General features: G+C 43.1%; 1 protein-coding gene across 2 annotated transcripts in view; it reads right to left on the minus strand.

Annotated features, from left to right (window-relative positions):
• The window catches only part of TLR5 (toll like receptor 5), a 79,210-nt gene that overhangs the window by 13,359 nt on the left and 42,115 nt on the right, over positions 1-23,736 (minus strand). For both annotated transcript variants that reach the window (XM_077282216.1, XM_077282215.1), the window contains exon 2: positions 10,369-10,431. In XM_077282216.1, the coding sequence (XP_077138331.1) occupies positions 10,369-10,412 (44 nt within the window). In that variant the 5' untranslated portion in view covers positions 10,413-10,431. The remainder of the gene's footprint in view (positions 1-10,368; positions 10,432-23,736) is intronic.

Here is a 23,736-nt window from a genome sequence, read left to right on the forward strand (position 1 = left end):
AACTTAACAATACCATAGTACTAACAACTACAAAATAGTATAAGTTTACAGCTTCGATGTAGACTAATGTGTCTCCATGATAACAGACTACAATCAAAGCCTGTATGTAGTCTGATGCTGTAGTTTTTTCTTCTACTGTCTGTATGTTTCAAGTATAGAAGGCAGAGGGAATGGAGTAACATATCTACAAGATCAGACTACAAAGGGGATTTTGCGTAGTCTGTAACATGGAGATAAATTGGTCTGCAAAGGAGGTGTGTACACAAAACTGTAGGAAACTACATTATTATTTATTATTATTTTTGATGAATTTGGGCAATACAGAACAGGACAAAGTAGCTTCTTCTGTTTAAGGGTGTGTACACATTTGGTTTTTGCAGGAGAAAAATCAGCTACAAATACTCAAGTGTTGGCAGGAAAAAAGCTACGTATATTACATGCATTTTTGACACTTTTTTAAGTGCATTTCTATTCTTGTTTACTTGACTTTTTTTTTCCCATTCATTTGAATGGGCTGGGCCAAAAATGCTGAAAGAATTGACAGATTTGTAAAAATGCATTGAAGATTCTAATCTCCAAGGAAAAAATTAGCAGCATGTGTGTGAGATTGCCGAAATCTCTTTCACTTTTCTGGTACCATGAGATGATGCTGAGTTTTTCCATGGCAAAAATATGCGGGATGGGGTGGGGGGCAGATGCAGAAAAAATGCAACATGTGAATAAGCCCTGAGTGCACCTTGGCAATGACTCCCTTGAAACCAGTCAGGAGAAGCAGAAAATGTAGTGATTCTCCAAACATATTGTAGTAAACACTGACATTAGACAAAGTATAACTGAGAACCAGCCGTCTGGCTTCTGTAGGACGTTTGCAGAGCTCCCAGCACTGTGCGTCTTCTTGATGATGCCATAGATGTGCCCGGCCTTTTATCACAAGTCAGTAACACTTCACCACCTGCTTTGTGTTACGTTCTCAGTCTCATTTTCTGGTTACCTACAAATCCTGCCAATTCACGTTGTCAAACAACCAGAGCAGGGAAGAATCACTGTTCTTATTGTCTGCGGCCTTTTATAGTGACTACCAGAGGCACAACAATGAAGGAGTCATCTAACCAGAGAACATTCCTACAATATTCTTAGAGAGGAGAAAAACACATGATCACTTCGGGAGATGATCTATAAAAAATCTTTGCATAAAAAGTTACATTTTGAATACATGATGTTATATTACTGATCCTGAGGATCCTGTATTATTATACTCCAGAGCTGCACTCACTATTCTGCTGGTGCAGTCACTGTGTACATACATTACATTACTGATCCTGAGGATCCTGTATTATACTCCAGAGCTGCACTCACTATTCTGCTGGTGCAGTCAATGTGTACATACATTACATTACTGATCCTGTGTTACATCCTGTATTATACTCCAGAGCTGCACTCACTATTCTGCTGGTGCAGTCACTGTGTACATACATTACATTACTGATCCTGAGTTACATCCTGTATTATACTCCAGAGCTGCACTCACTATTCTGCTGGTGCAGTCACTGTGTACATACATTACTGATCCCGAGTTACATCCTGTATTATACTCCAGAGCTGCACTCACTATTCTGCTGGTGCAGTCAATGTGTACATACATTGCATTACTGATCCTGTGTTACATCCTGTATTATACTCCAGAGCTGCACTCACTATTCTGCTGGTGCAGTCACTGTGTACATACATTACATTACTGATCCTGAGTTACATCCTGTATTATACTCCAGAGCTGCACTCACTATTTTGCTGGTGCAGTCAATGTGTACATACATTGCATTACTGATCCTGTGTTACATCCTGTATTATACTCCAGAGCTGCACTCACTATTCTGCTGGTGCAGTCACTGTGTACATACATTACATTACTGATCCTGAGTTACATCCTGTATTATACTCCAGAGCTGCACTCACTATTCTGCTGGTGCAGTCACTGTGTACATACATTACATTACTGATCCTGTGTTACATCCTGTATTATACCCCAGAGCTGCACTCACTATTCTGCTGGTGCAGTCACTGTGTACATTCATTACATTACTGATCCTGAGGATCCTGTATTATACTCCAGAGCTGCACTCACTATTCTGCTGGTGCAGTCACTGTGTACATACATTACATTACTGATCCTGAGTTACATCCTGTATTATACTCCAGAGCTGCACTCACTATTCTGCTGGTGCAGTCACTGTGTACATACATTACATTACTGATCCTGAGCTACATCCTGTATTATACTCCAGGGCTGCACTCGCTAATCTGCTGGTGCAGTCACTGTGTACATATATTACATTACTGATCCTGAGTTACATCCTGTATTATACTCCAGAGCTGCACTCACTATTCTGCTGGTGCAGTCACTGTGTACATACATTACATTACTGATCCTGAGTTACATCCTGTATTATACCCCAGAGCTGCACTCACTATTCTGCTGGTGCAGTCACTGTGTACATACATTACTTATCCTGAGTTACATCCTGTATTATACCCCAGAGCTGCACTCACTATTCTGCTGGTGCAGTCACTGTGTACATACATTACATTACTGATCCTGAGTTACATCCTGTATTATACCCCAGAGCTGCACTCACTATTCTGCTGGTGCAGTCACTGTGTACATACATTACATTACTGATCCTGTGTTACATCCTGTATTATACCCCAGAGCTGCACTCACTATTCTGCTGGTGCAATCACTGTGTACATACATTACATTACTGATCCTGAGTTACGTCCTGTATTATACTCCAGAGCTGCACTCACGATTCTGCTGGTGCAGTCACTGTGTACATACATTACATTACTGATCCTGAGTAACATCCTGTATTATCCTCCAGAGCTGCACTCACTATTCTGCTGGTGCAGTCACTGTGTACATACATTACATTACTGATCCTGAGTTACATCCTGTATTATACCCCAGAGCTGCACTCACTATTCTGCTGGTGCAGTCACTGTGTACATACATTACTGATCCTGAGTTACATCCTGTATTATACCCCAGAGCTGCACTCACTATTCTGCTGGTGCAGTCACTGTGTACATACATTACATTACTGATCCTGAGTTACATCCTGTATTATACCCCAGAGCTGCACTCACTATTCTGCTGGTGCAGTCACTGTGTACATACATTACATTACTGATCCTGTGTTACATCCTGTATTATACCCCAGAGCTGCACTCACTATTCTGCTGGTGCAATCACTGTGTACATACATTACATTACTGATCCTGAGTTACGTCCTGTATTATACTCCAGAGCTGCACTCACGATTCTGCTGGTGCAGTCACTGTGTACATACATTACATTACTGATCCTGAGTAACATCCTGTATTATCCTCCAGAGCTGCACTCACTATTCTGCTGGTGCAGTCACTGTGTACATACATTACATTACTGATCCTGAGTTACATCCTGTATTATACCCCAGAGCTGCACTCACTATTCTGCTGGTGCAGTCACTGTGTACATACATTACTGATCCTGAGTTACATCCTGTATTATACCCCAGAGCTGCACTCACTATTCTGCTGGTGCAGTCACTGTGTACATACATTACATTACTGATCCTGTGTTACATCCTGTATTATACCCCAGAGCTGCACTCACTATTCTGCTGGTGCAATCACTGTGTACATACATTACATTACTGATCCTGAGTTACGTCCTGTATTATACTCCAGAGCTGCACTCACGATTCTGCTGGTGCAGTCACTGTGTACATACATTACATTACTGATCCTGAGTTACATCCTGTATTACACCCTTGAGCTGCACTCACTATTCTGCTGGTGCAGTCACTGTGTACATACATTACATTACTGATCCTGAGGATCCTGTATTCTACTCCAGAGCTGCACTCACTATTCTGCTGGTGCAGTCACTGTGTAAATTACATTATTGATCCTGTGTTACATCCTGTATTATACTCCAGAGCTGCACTCACTATTCTGCTGGTGCAGTCACTGTGTACATACATTACATTACTGATCCTGAGGATCCTGTATTATACTCCAGAGCTGCACTCACTATTCTGCTGGTGCAGTCACTGTGTACATTACATTATTGACCCTGAGTTACATCCTGTATTATACTCCAGAGCTGCACTCACTATTCTGCTGGTGCAGTCACTGTGTACATTACATTATTGACCCTGAGTTACATCCTGTATTATACTCCAGAGCTGCACTCACTATTCTGCTGGTGCAGTCACTGTGTACATTACATTATTGACCCTGAGTTACATCCTGTATTATACTCCAGAGCTGCACTCACGATTCTGCTGGTGCAGTCACTGTGTACATACATTACATTACTGATCCTGAGTTACATCCTGTATTACACCCTTGAGCTGCACTCACTATTCTGCTGGTGCAGTCACTGTGTACATACATTACATTACTGATCCTGAGGATCCTGTATTCTACTCCAGAGCTGCACTCACTATTCTGCTGGTGCAGTCACTGTGTAAATTACATTATTGATCCTGTGTTACATCCTGTATTATACTCCAGAGCTGCACTCACTATTCTGCTGGTGCAGTCACTGTGTACATACATTACATTACTGATCCTGAGGATCCTGTATTATACTCCAGAGCTGCACTCACTATTCTGCTGGTGCAGTCACTGTGTACATTACATTATTGACCCTGAGTTACATCCTGTATTATACTCCAGAGCTGCACTCACTATTCTGCTGGTGCAGTCACTGTGTACATTACATTATTGACCCTGAGTTACATCCTGTATTATACTCCAGAGCTGCACTCACTATTCTGCTGGGGCAGTCACTGTGTACATTACATTATTGACCCTGAGTTACATCCTGTATTATACTCCAGAGCTGCACTCACTATTCTGCTGGTGCAGTCACTGTGTACATACAATTTACTTTTTTCTGCGTTTTTGTGTTGTTCTACACAAAAGGAAATAAACGTGTAATTGCAATCGTTTTCTGGGAGAAATACTTAATTTTCTGGAGCAATTTCAAGGGTGCTAACACTTTCAGTCATGACTGTATAAGCTGCTTGCCAAGGGTTCAATGAGATGGACCCAGGGCGACAAGCTGTTTTTTTGAGGGAAGGGTCATCTTTGCATTACAACTCCTTTATTAGAGATCTTGCAAAATTTCAGAGCAGAGAAAGAAGATGTGGTAACTCCAGGATCCTGCGGTGACAGTGACATCTGCGACTTGTGAGTTTTCTTCTATTTGCAGATTTGTGATTGCACAATTGTGCTTCTCCTGATATGACACAACAAACCCCGAGCTCAGACACAATCAGATCATTGTCTGCAGAGGCAGCGAGCAGGTGACCCGTCGGGAGACGGCTCCGTGGCCTTTCCTGCTGCTGACAATGAACATCTCTTGTTTTTATAAGGGTATGTGCACACGTCAGGATTTCTTGCAGAAATTTCCTGAAGAAAACCGGAAATTTTCTGCAAGAAATCCGCATGTTTTTTTTTTTATTTTTTCCCCGTTTTTTTCGCGGTTTTTTTTAGCATTTTGCAAGCGTAATTAGCTTGCAGAATGCTAAAGTTTTCCAAGCGATCTGTAGCATCGCTTGGAAAACTGATTGACAGGTTGGTCACACTTGTCAAACAAGTGACCAACTTTTTACTATAGATGCTGCCTATGCAGAATGTTTAAAAATAATAAAAAAAATTAAAAAAATGGTTATACTCACCTGCAGACAGCCGATCTCCTCAGCGGCGTCCGTTCCTATAGCTGGTGTGTGTGTGCAGGACCTTCGATGACGTCGCGGTCACGAGACCGCGACGTCATCACAGTAATGTGACCGCGACGTCATCGCAGGTCCTTCACACACACCATCTATAGGAACGGAAGCGGCAGCATGCACCGCTGAGAGGCGGGAAGACTACGGGGGCCATCGAAGGTGAGTATATGACTATTTTTTATTTTAATTCTTTTTTTTTTTACCAATTATATGGTGCCCAGTCCGTGGAGGAGAGTCTCCTCTCCTCCACCCTGGGTACCAACCGCACATGATCTGCTTACTTCCCGCATGGTGGGCACAGCCACATGCGGAAAGTAAGCAGATCAATGCATTCCCAGGTGTGTGGAATCCCCGCAATTCCGCAAATTTAATGAACATGTTGCTTTTTTTTCCGCGATGCGATTTTTTCACGGAAAAAAATGCAGCATTTGCACAAGAAATGCGGAATACACTGAAAATAATGGGAGGCATATGTAAGCGTTTTTTTCGCGTTTTTATCACGTTTTTATAGCAAAAAAACGCGAAAAATACTGAACGTGTGCACATGGCCTAATAGTTTGGAACCTTAATAAATCGCGGGCACATGTAGACTACTTCTCTATACACATCTCCACTATCTCAATTGGTGTCATATGCAGGGCCGGTTTTAGACAAAGTGGGGCTCTGGGCAAATGTTTAATTTGGGGCCCCAAATGCTCACATGGCGCACCATCGCACAGAAACATTTTGTTGTGGTTACCTGCGCTGAGTTCAGGCTGTTAAATGAGCGTGATGGACAATATTGAAGTCGTTCAACGCTTGTTCATGAGATTCTTTACATCAGCTGAGGAAGAATGATGAGGACAGGTAGTCCTCGATACAGTATAATGCAGCTTCCATACAGTATAATGCACTCCCCATGGTCCTTGATAGAGTATAATGCAGTCCGCTCACAGTATAATGCAACCCACCATCAGAGTATACTGCAGCCCCCTCATAGAGTATACTGCAGCCTCACGCACACACGCACAATATAATGCAGCCCCCTCAGGGTATAACGCAGCCCCTTCAGGGTATAACACGCAGCCCCCTCAGGGTATAATGCAGCCCCCTCAGGGTATAATACAGCCCCCTCAGGGTATAATGCAGCCTCCCTCAGAGTATACTGCAGCCTGCCTACATGTACCCTTAAACACGCACAGTATAATGCAGCCCCCCACACACAGTATAATGCAGCCTCCCACACACAGTATAGTACAGCCCCAACACATAAAATAATGCAGCCCCCACACACAGGATGATGCAGTCCCCCCACAGTAAAATGCAGCCCTCACACACAGTATAGTGCATACCCCCACAAACAATATAATGCAGCTCCCTACTCACAGTATAATGCAGCCCTCCACAAACTATAATGCAGCCTCTACACACATAGAATGCAGCCCCCCACACACAAAGCGTGATGCAGCCCCCACACAAATATTATAATGCAGCCCCCACACACATAGTATAATGCCACCCCACACACAGTAAAGTGCAGCACCCCCACACACAGTATAGTACAACCCCCACACACAGTATAGTACAGCCCCCTACACACAATATAATGCAGCCACCCCACACAGTATAATGCAGTCCCCCACAGTAAAATGCAGCCCCACACACACAGTATAGTGCATCCTCCCCACCCACAGTATAATGCAGCTCCCTACTCACAGTATAATGCAGCCCTCCGCAAAGTATAAAAGTATAATGCAGCTCCCCACACAGTATAATGCAGCCTCTACACACATAGAATGCAGCCCCCACACACAAAGCATGATGCAGCCCCCCCACACAGTATAATGCAGCCCACACACACATAGTATAATGCAGCCCCCACACATAGTATAATGCAGCTCCCCACACACATAGTATAATGCTGCCCACACACATAGTATAATGCAGCCCACACACATAGTATAATGCAGCCCCCTGCACACATAGTATAATGCAGCCCCCTACACAGATAGTATTATGCTGCCCACACACATAGTATAATGCATACCCCACACATGCATAGTATAGTACAGCCCACACATATACACATACACAGTATGCATATACAATACTCATCTCTCTTCCTCATTCCCTGCGCTGCTGCAAACTCTGCTCCGGTCTCATCAGCTCCACTGCTGACACAGCTTGGCACATGATGAAGTGACATCATCGTGTGCCCGCTGAGTCACAAGCAGAGCAGGAGTGATGGGAGAGTGAGCATCATCTGACGCTCTCTTCTCCATCACTGCTTTCAACTGTATTGGCATCTATGATACCGATAAGTTGAATGCGTGATGCGGACGGGTGGCGCCGGGCCCCACAGTGGTTTGCCACTATTAGTAGGAGGATTGGCCCTAGGCAGCTGTCTAGTCTGCCTTCCCCTAATGCCGACCCTAGTCATATGGAAGGTCTGTGAATGAATAGATGGACATTTAATGTTTATAATTTCCCTTTAACACTTTCTCACAGACTTTTTTTTATTTTGTGTTTTTTTACTATCCCTTCCTTTTCTAAGAGCAGACTTTTTTTTTTTTTTTTACATTTTTCATTCATTGTACAGTAAAAATAATCTGATGACTTTTCAGGTCATTACAATTACTGTAACCCCAAACTTTTTTTTTTATTTTTGTATTTTAGTGGCCTAAAAGAATTTCAGAACTTTTTTTTTTTTTTTGTCATATTTCGAGATCCATAGCTGTTTAATTTTTCTGTTGCTTGTTTTTTTGCACAACGAGCTGTAGTTTTAGTTTTTATGAATGCCAGGGATATTCAGGGCTCAGCAATCAGGGAACCGCTAGACCTGCAGCAGATAAAGCAGTGATTTTATCAAAACTACAGCAAGCAGCCCAGTAAGTGACACTAGAACCAGGCTGCTCTCAGACGGGGCAGCAGATACCCAAAATGATCCAGCTGACCTTCTCCAACATTAATCCAGTCAGTGGGGAAGCCCGGTAGCTGAAACCTTTACCATTCTTGAACAAATTCTTCCTGACAGATTCCCTTTAACATTCTGATCAGAATGTAAAAGCCCACTGTAACTTCACGGCGAACCTGTCAGTGGGTCCCTAACCTGTTAGGCCAAGCTCTGTGTGTTGACCTCATCACTGCACCATCATGTGGAGCGACCCAGGTGCCCCGTAGCATTGATGCATCGAACCTATATGGAAGGTAAGTTTTTTGTAGATCACTTCACTTGGTGTTGGTGCTGTATGTTGGCCGTTGTTGCTGCAGTGCTGTGTCTGTGGGGTGGGGTGGCTCAGAGTTGCGGAGGCTTAGCTTGAGAGCATGGGTGTTGTGGCGCACCTACCTGCTGGTGTTGTGCCATGGAGCTGGTGGTTGCCTCACAGTACTATGCCTAACAGGTCAGTGACAAACTTAGAGACAGTGGCGTAACTAGAGTCCCCAGTGCAAAATTTGGACCTGATTCCCCACATATTGGTCAAATGTATGGGCCCTTGTAGCATTCTAAAGCCTACCCACCCCTCCCCATTATATAGTAATTTCCCCCATCCTGTACCAATGTCCCACATCCTGAGCCCCTTCCAGGTATATATGTCACCCACCCTGGGCCCCTTCTATGTGTATATGTGACCCATCCTGGGCCCTTTCCTGGTATCTTTGTCCCCATACTGGTATATACTGTATGTCTCCTATATTGGGCCCATCCTGGTATATATGTCCTCCATCCTGGTCCCATCCTGCTATATATGTCTACAGTATATATATATCTATGTAACTGTTTCTGCTGATGTTCTTTAACACATAATAAAATAATAAAAAAAAAAAAATTATGATGCTCACCTTCCTCCACTCCCATGGCATGCGGCATCATCTTCTGTAGCCGGTGCCGAGGCCAGCAGCTGGCATCAGCAGGCAAGGGAAGGGCAGTGCAGCCAGTGACTTGCACACCGATGTCAGCTGCCATCTTCTGATTGGCATGTGGCATGTATTGCCGTGTAGGGACCCGGTAGGTCTCTGTGCCACAAAACATTTCAGACACACATCCATCGCCTCCCGCACGTCGGAGGGAGCAACCTCCATCGTTACGCCCCCGCTGAGAGGTTCTCCATGACTTGGCAGTGAACTTATACATTTTGATCAAAATGTTGATTTAGAACCTCATGTTCCATTTTGTAAATCATGTTTAGGCTTAGTAAGTTAGTGTATAAGATTAAGATATGTGCGTGCTCCATGTCTCTTTTATACAGCTATGATATATGACCAAGCATTACATGTTTTGTCCAATTATTTCAATGTGGGATGTGCAATACTTCATTTTACCTGTGGAGGCAGTATAGGGAAATTAAACAATTGCTGAAAAATTCCTCTTCAGATTATAACTAATTGCTAGGATTGCATTCAGCAGGACAACTTGTGATCAGTTTAATGACAGGAACCTTTCCAACATAAAGGGACTGTTCAAATGCAAATTTGAATTTAAAACCATAGACCAGGCCTATTCACAGTAGTGGGCCCCCTTTGCCATAGTAATGGTTACAAGAAGCCACAGATTAAAAAAAAATGAGTGTATTATTAATGGATTTTTGTAATTTATATATAAATGTACCTGATGCACTTCGTCTCAGTATTTGCTTCTACAGCAGCAGTCATTGTCGCTAGTCAGAAATTGCTGCAATGAAAAGAGAAAGCGGGCATTACCAAAACATGAATCGGGAAATTATCTACTAGTCGCATTCTTATGACCGGCTGTTTTCTGTTTCTCCTGATATTAAGCAAATTCCTGGGATTTCTGGCTTCACCTGTTAATGTTAAGAGAACCACTAGGTGAATGCTCAATTTCTGATTTACACATTTACACAGCATAGGAATACTACTATTTCATGCAATAGTACTACCATTAAGTACATAAATAATACTTCCATAAAATGCTTAAATAATATTGTCATACAATGCCTAAATACTACCATACATTGCATATATAATACCACCATACACTGCATACATTATACTACCATACAATTCCTAAATAATACTACTAGCATAAACTGCATAAATAATACTGCCACACAAAGCCTAAATATTACCATACGCTGCATAAATAATACTACCATATACTGCATAAATAATACTGCCATACAATGCCTATATAATATTAGCATACGCTGCATAAATAATACTACTATACACTGTATAAATAATACTGCCATGCAATGCCTATATAATATTACCACACGCTGCATAAATACTACCATACACTGCATAAATAATACTGCCATGCAATGCCTATATAATATTATCATACGCTGCATAAATAATACTACCACATACACTGCATAAATAATACTGCCATAAAATGCCTATATAATATTAGCATACGCTGCATAAATAATACTACCATACACTCCATAAATAATACTGCCATACAATGCCTAAATAATACTACCATACGCTGCATAAATAATACTACTATACACTGCATAAATAATACTGCCATGCAATGCCTATATAATATTACCACACGCTGCATAAATACTACTATACACTGCATAAATAATACTTCCATGCAATGCCTATATAATATTACCATATGCTGCATAAATAATACTACCATACACTGCATAAATAATACTGCCATACAATGCCTAAATAATATTACCATACGCTGCATAAATAATACTATCATACAATTCCTAAATACTACTACCATAAACTGCTTAAAAAATACTGCCATACAATGCCTAAATAATATTTCCATACGCTGCATAAATGCTACCATGCACTGCAGACATAATACTCCCATACAATGTTTAATACTACCATACACTGCATAAATAATACTGCCTTACACTGCCTAAACAATACTATCATTCACTGCATAAATACTACCATACACTGCATAAATAACAATGCCATGCACTGCATAAATAATCCTGCCATACAATGGCTAAATACTGCCATACACTGCATAAATTATACTGCCATACACTGCATCATTAATCTTGCCATACACTACATACCGTAAATAATACTGCCATATAGCACATAAGTAATGCAGATATACATGAACACAAGTACTAAGTAATTTAAAGCACCTCACTGCCAGTATAACACAAGAAGAGCAGTAAAATGCACTGGTTCACTTAGAAACACACAAAAATCTTCACCAATGATGTTACAGTTGACAAGTTCTCATGCTAGTCATTCATTGCTCTGTGTGTTCTCTGATCTCCATGTTTAGATCCTCCGGTGATTCAGGACTTGGAGTGGACCTCCGCCATCTGTCTATGTTCAGAAGGTGCCTTTTTATATTTGATAATATAATATATAATTTAATAAATATTTTATATTTAATCTAAATATGCCAGTATTTAACCTCTGGACCTTTAGTATAGAAGGCAGGGACTTTAACAGTGAGCCACAGGCTGCACTGTAAGACTGTAAGATGTGAGAGCATTTTATCTGCCTAAATATCTAAATTATATTCTTTTGCTTTAAAAGGCATATCATACTGGTACATAAGATACATCTTTGTATACCATTTTAAGTTAAAAAAAAATGTATACTATTATATACTATAGGCAAGTTAGAGGGGAAAAAAGCAGAAAATTAAAAAAAAATGTATTACAGTTTTTTCATAAACGTATATTTTATTATATACTTTTACTCCTTGTATCTCCATCACAAGCCGATCCTGGCTTCAGTACAGTCAGAGAACTCTTGTAATTGTTCCAATACTAATAAACACTCCGATACCAATGATATACCTCTTTCACAAACTCTCAGACTATACCGTCACATATACTTTGTGAACAGTTGATAGAACGTTTGACAATAAACTTGCTTATTACTCGCGGTTCCTATAGACTCGCTACAATCTCGTCAATCTCTGGAATTCTCTGCCGAGGAGTCCGGCTCCCTGCCCCAGTCCTCACTTATCAGTTATTAACTACTCATTTTTTAGTCTCCATCTCCACATTCTTGTGTCACATGTTTTAAGATAAAAAAAAATGTACCTAATCTAAAACTGCTTTAACCCAGTCACCCTTGGATGCATTTTAAATCTTATTAACCATTACAATTTTTTTACACTTTTTCCTATTTTGTATGCTTATGCATTTTTGCATTTTTTTTGTTACAAATATTGCGCTATTATTTTCCATTTTTTTATCAAATAGCCAGTTGGTGTTTAACAAATATTGGCCTTACTGCGTAAAAAGAAAAAGTAAAAAAAAACTGTTTTGTAACATTCAAACAGTATTATCTAAAACAAAAATCTGCTATTGTTTAACTGTTGATATTTTTTATGACAGGCCCTCGGGGGCAGGGCTTTGTTAATGAATGACAGGTGTTTATCTACTTTGTTTATTACTATTTTTTTACTGTATTTTTTTTGTACCTTTTTTTTTTTATGATGTACCCCTCTTCTGCCCCCAGAAATGACCAAATTCCTAAAAGGTCTTTTTTTTTTCTTTTTTCTAGAATCATATTTTCTATTTCTTTTTTTTTTCCCCTGGAGTTGATAGAGCAGTCCTAGTTACAAGGTGAAAAAGGTCAGGGCTGAGTCTAGGAAGACCCTATACCATGGCCATGTCACCTGTAACTTGATGGTTATGTGATTACTGGGACTAATTTATCTAGTGGCTGCTCCTACCTTCTTTTGCAGTGGCTGTCCTGTCTGTCTGCGAAATGTATGACTGCCAGGGTACAACTGAGGGGACCGGACCCCTATCTATTCAAGGAACGGAAGAGCGTGGTGCCTTATTTTAATGGTGCAGTGGCTTATGTGTACTACCACTCACATAGACATATAGCAGTGAATGTAATAGTATTCATGTTTCCTAGCCCAGTGCGCTGATGTGTGTGTTCTCTGATCTGTCCATGTAAATTCTCCTATACTGACATAAGACATTGGGTGGAATGTTTTCTTGGCATCTGTAGATGCCATTTTATATTTAATTAATTGATTTGTTTTTCTCATAGCTGACATTTTACCAGGACTTAAACTCAGAACCTCTTGAATTGACATAGGAGACAGAAACATTAATAGTGAGACAAGATATGGGAGACAGAAACACTAACAGTGAGCCACAGGATATGGAAGACAGAAATACTAACAGTAAGCCACAGGATATGTGAGACAGAAACACTAACAGTGAGCCACAGGATATGTGAGACAGAAACACTAACAGTGAGCCACAGGATATGTGAGACAGAAATACTAACAGTAAGCCACAGGATATGTGAGACAGAAACACTAACAGTGAGCCACAGGATATGTGAGACAGAAACACTAACAGTGAGCCACAGGATATGTGAGACAGAAACACTAACAGTGAGCCACAGGATATGTGAGACAGAAACACTAACAGTGAGCCACAGGATATGTGAGACAGAAACACTAACAGTGAGCCACAGGATATGTGAGACAGAAACACTAACAGTGAGTGTTAGGACTGGCGGAACGCACCAAGTTTAAGATGTAATGGTATTAGGTGCGTTCGCAGTCCGAGGTCCACCGTGCAGGTGAAAACCCTGCTGCTAGTAGAGACGGACGATATGGCGGTACAATATGAATACACACATGGGTTAACTTCACCCTGTGTGAAGGAAGCGAACCCTGTTGCATCACAGGGCCGCGGTACTGCACCAAGAGCGCAAGCAAGGAGTCTCAGAACTCAATCCCAAGACTCAGGATTTGAGTTCATAAAGACCTCATGCGCTCGACACCGCTACTGGGGTGTCAGAGAGACAGAAATAATATTATTTAAGAAGCACGAGAGTGCATGCGGTGCCGCACTGGCGTACGCCACTAACCACCCAGGCTTGGGTCAGGAAAGCGCAGAGAAAGCGCATGGCGCTGCACTGGCGGTCACAGCAATTAGATGCTGTAATGTGTGTAACGTGCTGATGGCTAAGTCGGGCGCTAGATAGCAATCATCCACCTTCCGCGAGCAGTCATACAATAGGGAGGGGATTTTAAAGAACGACTTTTACTCACAACACACACACGTTTACAAAAGACATTACTAGCGCATGGCCGTGCGGCCATGCGAGCCTTAAATAGTTGCAGCACGTTTAGGACCTTCAGAGAAGGACCAATGGAGTTGCTGCAGTACCTGAGCATGTGACCCCAGATCTCCACTGAGAGATCTTGCCCTGGGCATGCTCAGAGTGCAAAGCAGGGCTTAGTCCTAGCACCTACAAGGACCTTCAAAGAAGGACCAATGACCTAGCTGCAGTATCTGATCATGTGCCTCCATCTCCACTGAGAGATCTTACTCTGGGCATGCTCAGAACGTGAAAAGCAGGACTTAGTCCCAGAAGCGTCTGCTCGCCGCTGCCCAGCACTGACTTCAATGGCAGAAGCAGGAAATGCAGCAGTAACCCTTTGTACAGAGTCAGACTGAGTGAGACGCTGGGATTGACGTCCCCGCTGAGCAGATTCCACTGCGGCCAGAGAAGAATGGGAGACCGCAGCGGACATGGCCCGAGATTCCCCCTGTGCAGAGGCAGGAACTCGACCCCTAACAGTGAGCCACAGGATATGTGAGACAGAAACAATAACAGTGAGCCACAGGATATGGAAGACAGAAACACTAACAGTGAGCCACAGGATATGGGAGACAGAAACACTAACAGTGAGCCACAGGATATGTGAAACAGAAACACTAACAGTGAGCCACAGGATATGGGAGACAGAAACACTAACAGTGAGCCACAGGATATGTGAAACAGAAACACTAACAGTGAGCCACAGGATATTGGAGACAGAAACACTAAGAGTAAGCCACAGGCTAAATTGTTAAACAAAATATTTTCTCTGCCTAAAGATCTAAATTATACTCTAAATGATATCATAAAGGTATAAAGATACATCTTTGTATACCAGTGCATTATAATTAAAAAAACACAACTAAAAAGCTAAATCATGACAATTACACTATGAGCATTTTTAAAATAGCTTTTTTTTTTTTTTTTAAATAAAAGACACACAGTAGTTAATTACATAGTAGTAGTATGTATCCCTGCATCCGGATAGGTCATCATTATCTGGGTAGTTGAATCTCTTTAAACTGATTTGCATTTCCTCCTACTGTGCAGAGGTTCCTGGCAGGGTTAGCTGAGAAAATCTTTCTATTTTTTTACAGTTGCACGCAAGGCGTGGGATTTACAGTGGATACAATCCAATGACTTCCTCTGCTGTCGGTTTACTGAGTTTTTATTCCCATGTATAGGGTATTTTTAGAATATTTATTATGATTGCGCTTATCAAATAGATCTTCCATTTGTACTAATTTATTGACTCGAAGGTACGACCTCAACCAGTAACCACCAGAGCTGAGATACCGCTGAGAAAAAGTCACCGCCCCGAGACTAAACAGTGCAATATAAAGTATACAAGCGACTGATAATTATAAGTATTGAAAAGCACCTACTGTACCATTTTACAAAAACGTATGTCATAGTGTAATGGAACGAGCCTCTCGAGTCTAGACCGACAAGTCACAAGTGCCCCACTGGTTATAATTGGTTTTGGTCTGTTATTTTGAGGCCACGTTCACACATCCAGTATTTGGTCAGTATTTTACTCATGTAACATATTGACCAAATGCTGAACTCACAGAAAGAACTGAAAGCGTAACCGTTGTTTTAACTTTTATTGCATAAATCAATAGTACACATGAAACCAAGCAAATCTGTATTCTATCAGACAAAGCTGCTTCTTTCTCCTCCTGGATTGATCAATTCAGGCGTAAAATCAGTACTCGGTGGATACAGTTTTCCCCATTATTGAGATAGATGACATTTAGTGCTTATAAGGTTCTATGGAGAGTGAAGGAGCAGCTAGAGGCAAAGACAGACATTCTGCTACACGTTCTCCTGAAACGACAGTTAGTTTGTGCTCATAATGTTCTATGGAGAACTGTAACTGTAATCTGTCTGATTGTAGCTCCTTCCCCCTCCATAGAATCTTATAAGCACTAACTGCTGTCTCCTATCTCAGTAATAAAAAAAATCTGTATTCACCGATGACAGATGTTACTCATGAATTAAGAATTTGGAGATTGAAAGTTCAGTCCAGGAATATTCATGATGGTCTTGGGCAATAAGGGGCCATTGGTAGCATCTTCGTTGGCTGGACTAGTAAGGGTTTTTTCTTTTTTGCAAGAAGCTGCAGTAGTTATAAAAAACAAACTGAGTATTAGTTTTCCTCCCCTTGGTGCAGTGTTGAGTCTCAGCTGCTGCCCCGCTCTCTGTTTGTCTGCAGCAGTGACGTCATGGCAACAGCGCTGCAGCCAATCAATACGTTTAGTGGCTCATACCATTAGTGGAGACTCAGCGCAAGACCCGGGGTTGGTTAGCAATACTTAGTTTGTTTTTTTAATGACTACTGCAGAAAGTTTTCTGACAGGTGAAAACCCCCTTTAACGTCAGCATTAGGGTTGAGCGACTTTCATTTTTTTAAGATCGAGTCGGGTTTTGTGAAACCCGACTTTGTCCAGAGTCGAGTCGAGTGCAGTCGGCCGATTATCGCTAAAAGTCGGGGATCGTCCGAAACGCGAAACCCAATGCAAGTCAATGGGGAAGCATAGTCGGCAGTGAGTGGAGGCCAGGAAAACACCTACAGTACCCATTTTAATGCCAAAAACATCCATTCTTGTTTCTGAAGCTTGTCAATCTTAATTAACTTTATAATAATAGTTGGGCATAGGAAATTGGGGGTCATTTGGCAAAAGTTGTGGGGGAGTAGGGCTGGCTCAAGTTTTTCGTGGGCCCAGGAAATGCGGACTACGTCACGGCGGTGTAGCAGGGAGAGGTAAGTATTTCAACGTTGCAAGTGCTGTGATCCTGAGCAAGCAGGGGGGGCCCACTCGTTCGCATTTGCACTGGCACAGGGCCCCTCAAAGTACGGCGGTGTGTTTGCATGGCGGGGGCGCCTCCCACCAGCAGCGACACTTTTGCGTACTCTGAGGGGCCCTGTGCCAGTGACGTCGCCAACGAGTATGCCCCCCCACCTGATGAAGGAACCTGCACTTTCATCTGCACCTTCCTCTTTGTCCCTGTGTAAGGTGGTATAACATGCGGGAAGGGGAACCTTACTTTCAGCAGGGTCAGATTCTGGCTGTGTAGAGTACAAGGGGAATGTAGTGGTCTAGGTCAATGTACCAGCAGACTCATCTAGCAGTGGCTGGGCAATGGGCAGGATGAGGAGGAAACAGATATAGGGCCAAAGAATAAAGTAGGCTAAATGCAGTTCAAAATTGGTAACAGGACTAAACAGGCGGCATTGCTTTGTTCAGTGGAGTAGCAAACCCAAGAGCAGCAGACACTGTTTCAAGGGCCTAACCACACTAGTAGGCCAAATGCAGTTTAATATCTGATAGTATAGGCCGAAAGCCAGAATGTGGAAGCTCAGCTTTGTTCAGTTGAGGACAACACCAGGCAGGGGCAGACACCTTTAGTAGGCCGGAAAAGCCAATTTTTAAAAAAAACAGCAGTTAATAAGAGGCAGAAGGTAGAAGCTCAGCTTTATTCAGTTGAGGACAACACCAGGCAGGGGCAGACAGACACCTTTAGTAGGCCGGAACAGCCAATTTTTAAAAAAAACAGCAGTTAATAAGAGGCAGAAGGTAGAAGCTCAGCTTTATTCAGTTGAGGACAACACCAGGCAGGGGCAGACACCGTTAGTAGGCCGGAACAGCCAATTTCATTTTTAAAAATCGTAATTTGGAACAGAAGGTTGAAGCACAGCTTTATTCAGTTGAGGACAACACCAGGCAGGGGCAGACAGACACCTTTAGTAGGCCGGAACAGCCAATGGCATTTTTAACAATCGTAATTTGGAACAGAAGGTTGAAGCACAGCTTTATTCAGTTGAGGACAACACCAGGCGGGGCAGACACCTTTAGTAGGCCGGAACAGCCAATTTTTTAAAAAAACAGCAGTTAATAAGAGGCAGAAGGTAGAAGCTCAGCTTTATTCAGTTGAGGACAACACCAGGCAGGGGCAGACAGACACCTTTAGTAGGCCGGAACAGCCAATTTCATTTTTAAAAATCGTAATTTGGAACAGAAGGTTGAAGCACAGCTTTATTCAGTTGAGGACAACAGCAGGCAGGGGCAGACACCTTTAGTAGGCCGGAACAGCCAATTTCATTTTTAACAATCGTAATTTGGAACAGAAGGTTGAAGCACAGCTTTATTCAGTTGAGGACAACACCAGGCAGGGGCAGACAGACACCTTTAGTAGGCCGGAACAGCCAATGGCATTTTTAAAAATGGTAATTTGGAACTGAAGGTTGAAGCTCAGCTTTATTCAGTTGAGGACAACACCAGGCAGGGGCAGACAGACACCTTTAGTAGGCCGGAACAGCCAATTTTTTAAAAAAACAGCAGTTAATAAGAGGCAGAAGGTAGAAGCTCAGCTTTATTCAGTTGCAGCTTCTTGGCAATAATATAAAGAAGACGCGACAGGACAACACTCGGTGGATGCCATATCTGTGTTTTCAATGGAGAAAAACCTTTCAGTTAACTACTTGCAGGAGAAAGTTTTTGTAGCTGGTGGCCAATTTTTTTTTTAAAAAGCAGTTAATAAGAGGCAGAAGGTAGAAGCTCAGCTTTATTCAGTTGCAGCTTCTTGGCAATAATATAAAGAAGACGCGACAGGACAACACTCGGTGGATGCCATATCTGTGTTTTCAATGGAAAAAAACCTTTCAGTTAACTACTTGCAGGAGAACGTTTTTGTAGCTGGTGGACAATTTTTGTACTGTACCATTTTTTTGTTGTATGCGTTTTTGTTTTTAATGTTAAAATGTCTGCATTTGATATCTCTCCAGTATTTTCTTTTTTATAAGCAAAATACTGCAGTTTTACATCGGTTACATGGATACACAGGCAGCTTGGTGGTCAGTGGAGGAGTATTTAAAGTAGGGACCGCAGACAGGCTATCAAAGGCCTAAAATAACAAACAATAGGCTCATGGCAGTTTTACATGGGTTACATGGATACAAGGGCAGGCAGCTTGGTGGTCAGTGGAGGAGTATTTAAAGTAGGGACCGCAGACAGGCTATCAAAGGCCTAAAATAACAAACAATAGGCTCATGGCAGTTTTACATCGGTTACATGGATACACGGGCAGGCAGCTTGGTGGTCAGTGGAGGAGTATTTAAAGTAGGGACCGCAGACAGGCTATCAAAGGCCTAAAATAACAAACAATAGGCTGATGGCAGTTTTACATCGGTTACATGGATACACGGGCAGGCAGCTTGGTGGTCAGTGGAGGAGTATTTAAAGTAGGGACCGCAAAAAGGCTATCAAAGGCCTAAAATAACAAACAATAGGCTCATGGCAGTTTTACATCGGTTACATGGATACACGGGCAGCTTGGTGGTCAGTGGAGGAGTATTTAAAGTAGGGACCGCAGACAGGCTATCAAAGGCCTAAAATAACAAACAATAGGCTCATGGCAGTTTTACATCGGTTACATGGATACACAGGCAGCTGGTGGTCAGTGGAGGAGTATTTAAAGTAGGGACCGCAAAAAGGCTATCAAAGGCCTAAAATAACAAACAATAGGCTCATGGCAGTTTTACATCGGTTACATGGATACACGGGCAGCTTGGTGGTCAGTGGAGGAGTATTTAAAGTAGGGACCGCAGACAGGCTATCAAAGGCCTAAAATAAAAAACAATAGGCTCATGGCAGTTTTACAGCGGTTACATGGATACACAGGCAGCATTGTGGTCAGTGGAGGAGTATTGCAAGGAGTGTCTGTCCCAGTACTCCCAAAATATAAATAGATGTTAATGTCTCGCAAAACAACCAAAAAAAAAAAAAGGTGGCATACTTAGGTACAGGGGTGGGCTCATCTGCTGAGTTTCTGACATAGTAATTTGGCAGTAACTATTTAATGGTGCCAATATAGGACACAGACACAGACTACTTTAAGTTGCATCATAGATGTCTACAAATTTGTATTGTCAGTGCCAGACATTGAATGATGTCAGCGAATAGACTAAAGATTGGTGGAGCTGTGCGACATAATTTTGCACGTGGTAGAGCACAGTTTGAGCTGGGGGAGGGGGGAACTCTCTTGAGGCCGGCGGGACCGCCCCAGGGCCCCTCATGTTACAACGGTGTGTCTGACGTTGGGTGTGCACCACCACCGCCAGAGACACTACATTGTACTATGAGGGACCCAGTAGCAATGCCGTCAACCAAAAGCGAGCACACCCACCTCTTCAGACAAACAGCAGTCTCACGGGTGCTTGCGCCAAGTCGCGATACCATGGCCCCGTGTGGGGAGTTTGGCCATTTAGGGAGGTGTAAACATGTCGTATGCTGTACAATCAGCTGCAGCAAATTAGACATTAGAAAAGTAATTCACAGGCAAGAGCTTTTCATAGGAAAGCTAGGTGTCGGCCGGGCAAGGTGGGGCAAAAGATTTCGAAATCCAGTTGTGGTTCATTTTAATGAATGTTAGATCGTCAACATTTTGGGTAGCCAGACGAGTCCTTTTTTCGGTTAATATTGAACCTGCAGCACTGAATACTCTTTCTGATAGGACACTTGCTGCCGGGAAAGCAAGCTCCTGCAATGCATATTCTGCCAATTCTGGCCAGGTGTCTAGTTTTGATGCCCAGTAATCAAATGGGAATGACGGTTGAGGGAGAACATCGATAAGGGATGAAAAATAGTTAGTAACCATACTGGACAAATGTTGTCTCCTGTCACTTTCAATTGATGCAGCAGTACCTGTCCTGTCTGCGGTCATAGCAAAATCACTCCACAACCTGGTCAGAAAACCCCTCTGTCCAACGCCACTTCTGATGTGTGCACCCCTAACACTCCTAGTCTGCTGCCCCCTGGAGCTCGTGTGAGAACGATCACGTGCGCTGTGTGCTGGGAATGCCTGAAGCAAACGGTCAACAAGAGTTGATTGTTTGGTTGCTAATATTAGTTCCAAGTTCTCATGTGGCATAATATTTTGCAATTTGCCTTTATAGCGTGGATCAAGGAGGCAGGCCAACCAGTAATCGTCATCGTTCATCATTTTCGTAATGCGTGTGTCCCTTTTTAGGATACGTAAGGCATAATCCGCCATGTGGGCCAAAGTTCCAGTTGTCAAATCTCCGGTTGTGATTGGTTGAGGGGCAGTTTCAGGCAAATCTACGTCACTTGTGTCCCTCAAAAAAACAGAACCCGGCCTTGCCATGCAACCAATTTCCAGTGCCCCCGGGAAAGCTTCCGCATTAAAAATATACTCATCCCCATCATCCTCCTCGTCCTCCACCTCCTCTTCGCCCGCTACCTCGTCCTGTACACTGCCCTGACCAGACAATGGCTGACTGTCATCAAGGCTTTCCTCTTCCTCTGGTGCAGACGCCTGCTCCTTTATGTGCGTCAAACTTTGCATCAGCAGACGCATTAGGGGGATGCTCATGCTTATTACGGCGTTGTCTGCACTAACCAGCCGTGTGCATTCCTCAAAACACTGAAGGACTTGACACATGTCTTGTATCTTGGACCACTGCACACCTGACAACTCCATGTCTGCCATCCTACTGCCTGCCCGTGTATGTGTATCCTCCCACAAAAACATAACAGCCCGCCTCTGTTGGCACAGTCTCTGAAGCATGTGCAGTGTTGAGTTCCACCTTGTTGCAACGTCTATGATTAGGCGATGCTGGGGAAGGTTCAAAGACCGCTGATAGGTCTGCATACGGCTGGCGTGTACAGGCGAACGTCGGATATGTGAGCAAAGTCCACGCACTTTGAGGAGCAGGTCGGAGAACCCAGGATAAGTTTTCAATAAGCACTGCACCACCAGGTTTAAGGTGTGAGCCAGGCAAGGAATGTGTTTCAGTTGGGAAAGGGAGATGGCAGCCATGAAATTCCTTCTGTTATCACTCACTACCTTGCCTGTCTCAAGATCTACTGTGCCCAGCCACGACTGCGTTTCTTGTTGCAAGAACTCGGACAGAACTTCCGCGGTGTGTCTGTTGTCGCCCAAACACTTCATAGCCAATACAGCCTGCTGACGCTTGCCAGTAGCTGGCCCATAATGGGACAACTGGTGTGCAACAGTGTCATCTGCCGATGGAGTGGTTGGCCGACTGCGGTCTGTGGAAGAGCTGTAGCTTCTGCAGGAGGACGAGGAGGAGGAGGGGGTGCGAACGCCTACAGCCAACTGTTTCCTAGACCGTGGGCTAGGCACAACTGTCCCGAAATTGATGTCCCCTGTGGACCCTGCATCCACCACATTCACCCAGTGTGCCGTGATGGACACATAACGTCCCTGGCCATGCCTACTGGTCCATGCATCTGTAGTCAGGTGCACCTTTGTACTCACAGATTGCCTGAGTGCATGGACGATGCGCTGTTTAACATGCTGGTGCAGGGCTGGGATGGCTTTTCTTGAAAAAAAGTGTTGACTGGGTAGCTCGTATCGTGGTTCAGCGTACTCCATCAGGGCTTTGAAAGCTTCGCTTTCAACTAACCGGTAGGGCATCATCTCTAACGAGATTAGTCTAGCTATGTGGGCGTTAAAACCCTGTGTACGCGGATGCGAGGATAAGTACTTCCTTTTTCTAACCAGAGTCTCATGTAGTGTGAGCTGAACTGGAGAGATGGAGATCGTGGAACTTGCGGGTGTGCCGGTGGACCTGGCAGACTGAGAGACGGTTGGAGACGGTATTGTTTCCGCCGGTGCCCTAGATGCAATATTTCCTCCTACAAAACTGGAGATTCCCTGACCCTGACTGCTTTTGGCTGTCAAAGAAACCTGCACAGATACTGCCGGTGGTGCGGAAAATGGTGGCCTTACAGTGCCGGAAGGGATGTTGCGTTGCTGACTAGCTTCATTGGCCGAGGGTGCTACAACCTTAAGGGACGTTTGGTAGTTAGTCCAGGCTTGAAAATGCATGGTGGTTAAGTGTCTATGCATGCAACTAGTATTGAGACTTTTCAGA

The sequence above is a fragment of the Ranitomeya variabilis genome, chromosome 2 (genome assembly GCF_051348905.1).
Source record: "Ranitomeya variabilis isolate aRanVar5 chromosome 2, aRanVar5.hap1, whole genome shotgun sequence".
Taxonomy (NCBI): Eukaryota; Metazoa; Chordata; class Amphibia; order Anura; family Dendrobatidae; genus Ranitomeya; species Ranitomeya variabilis.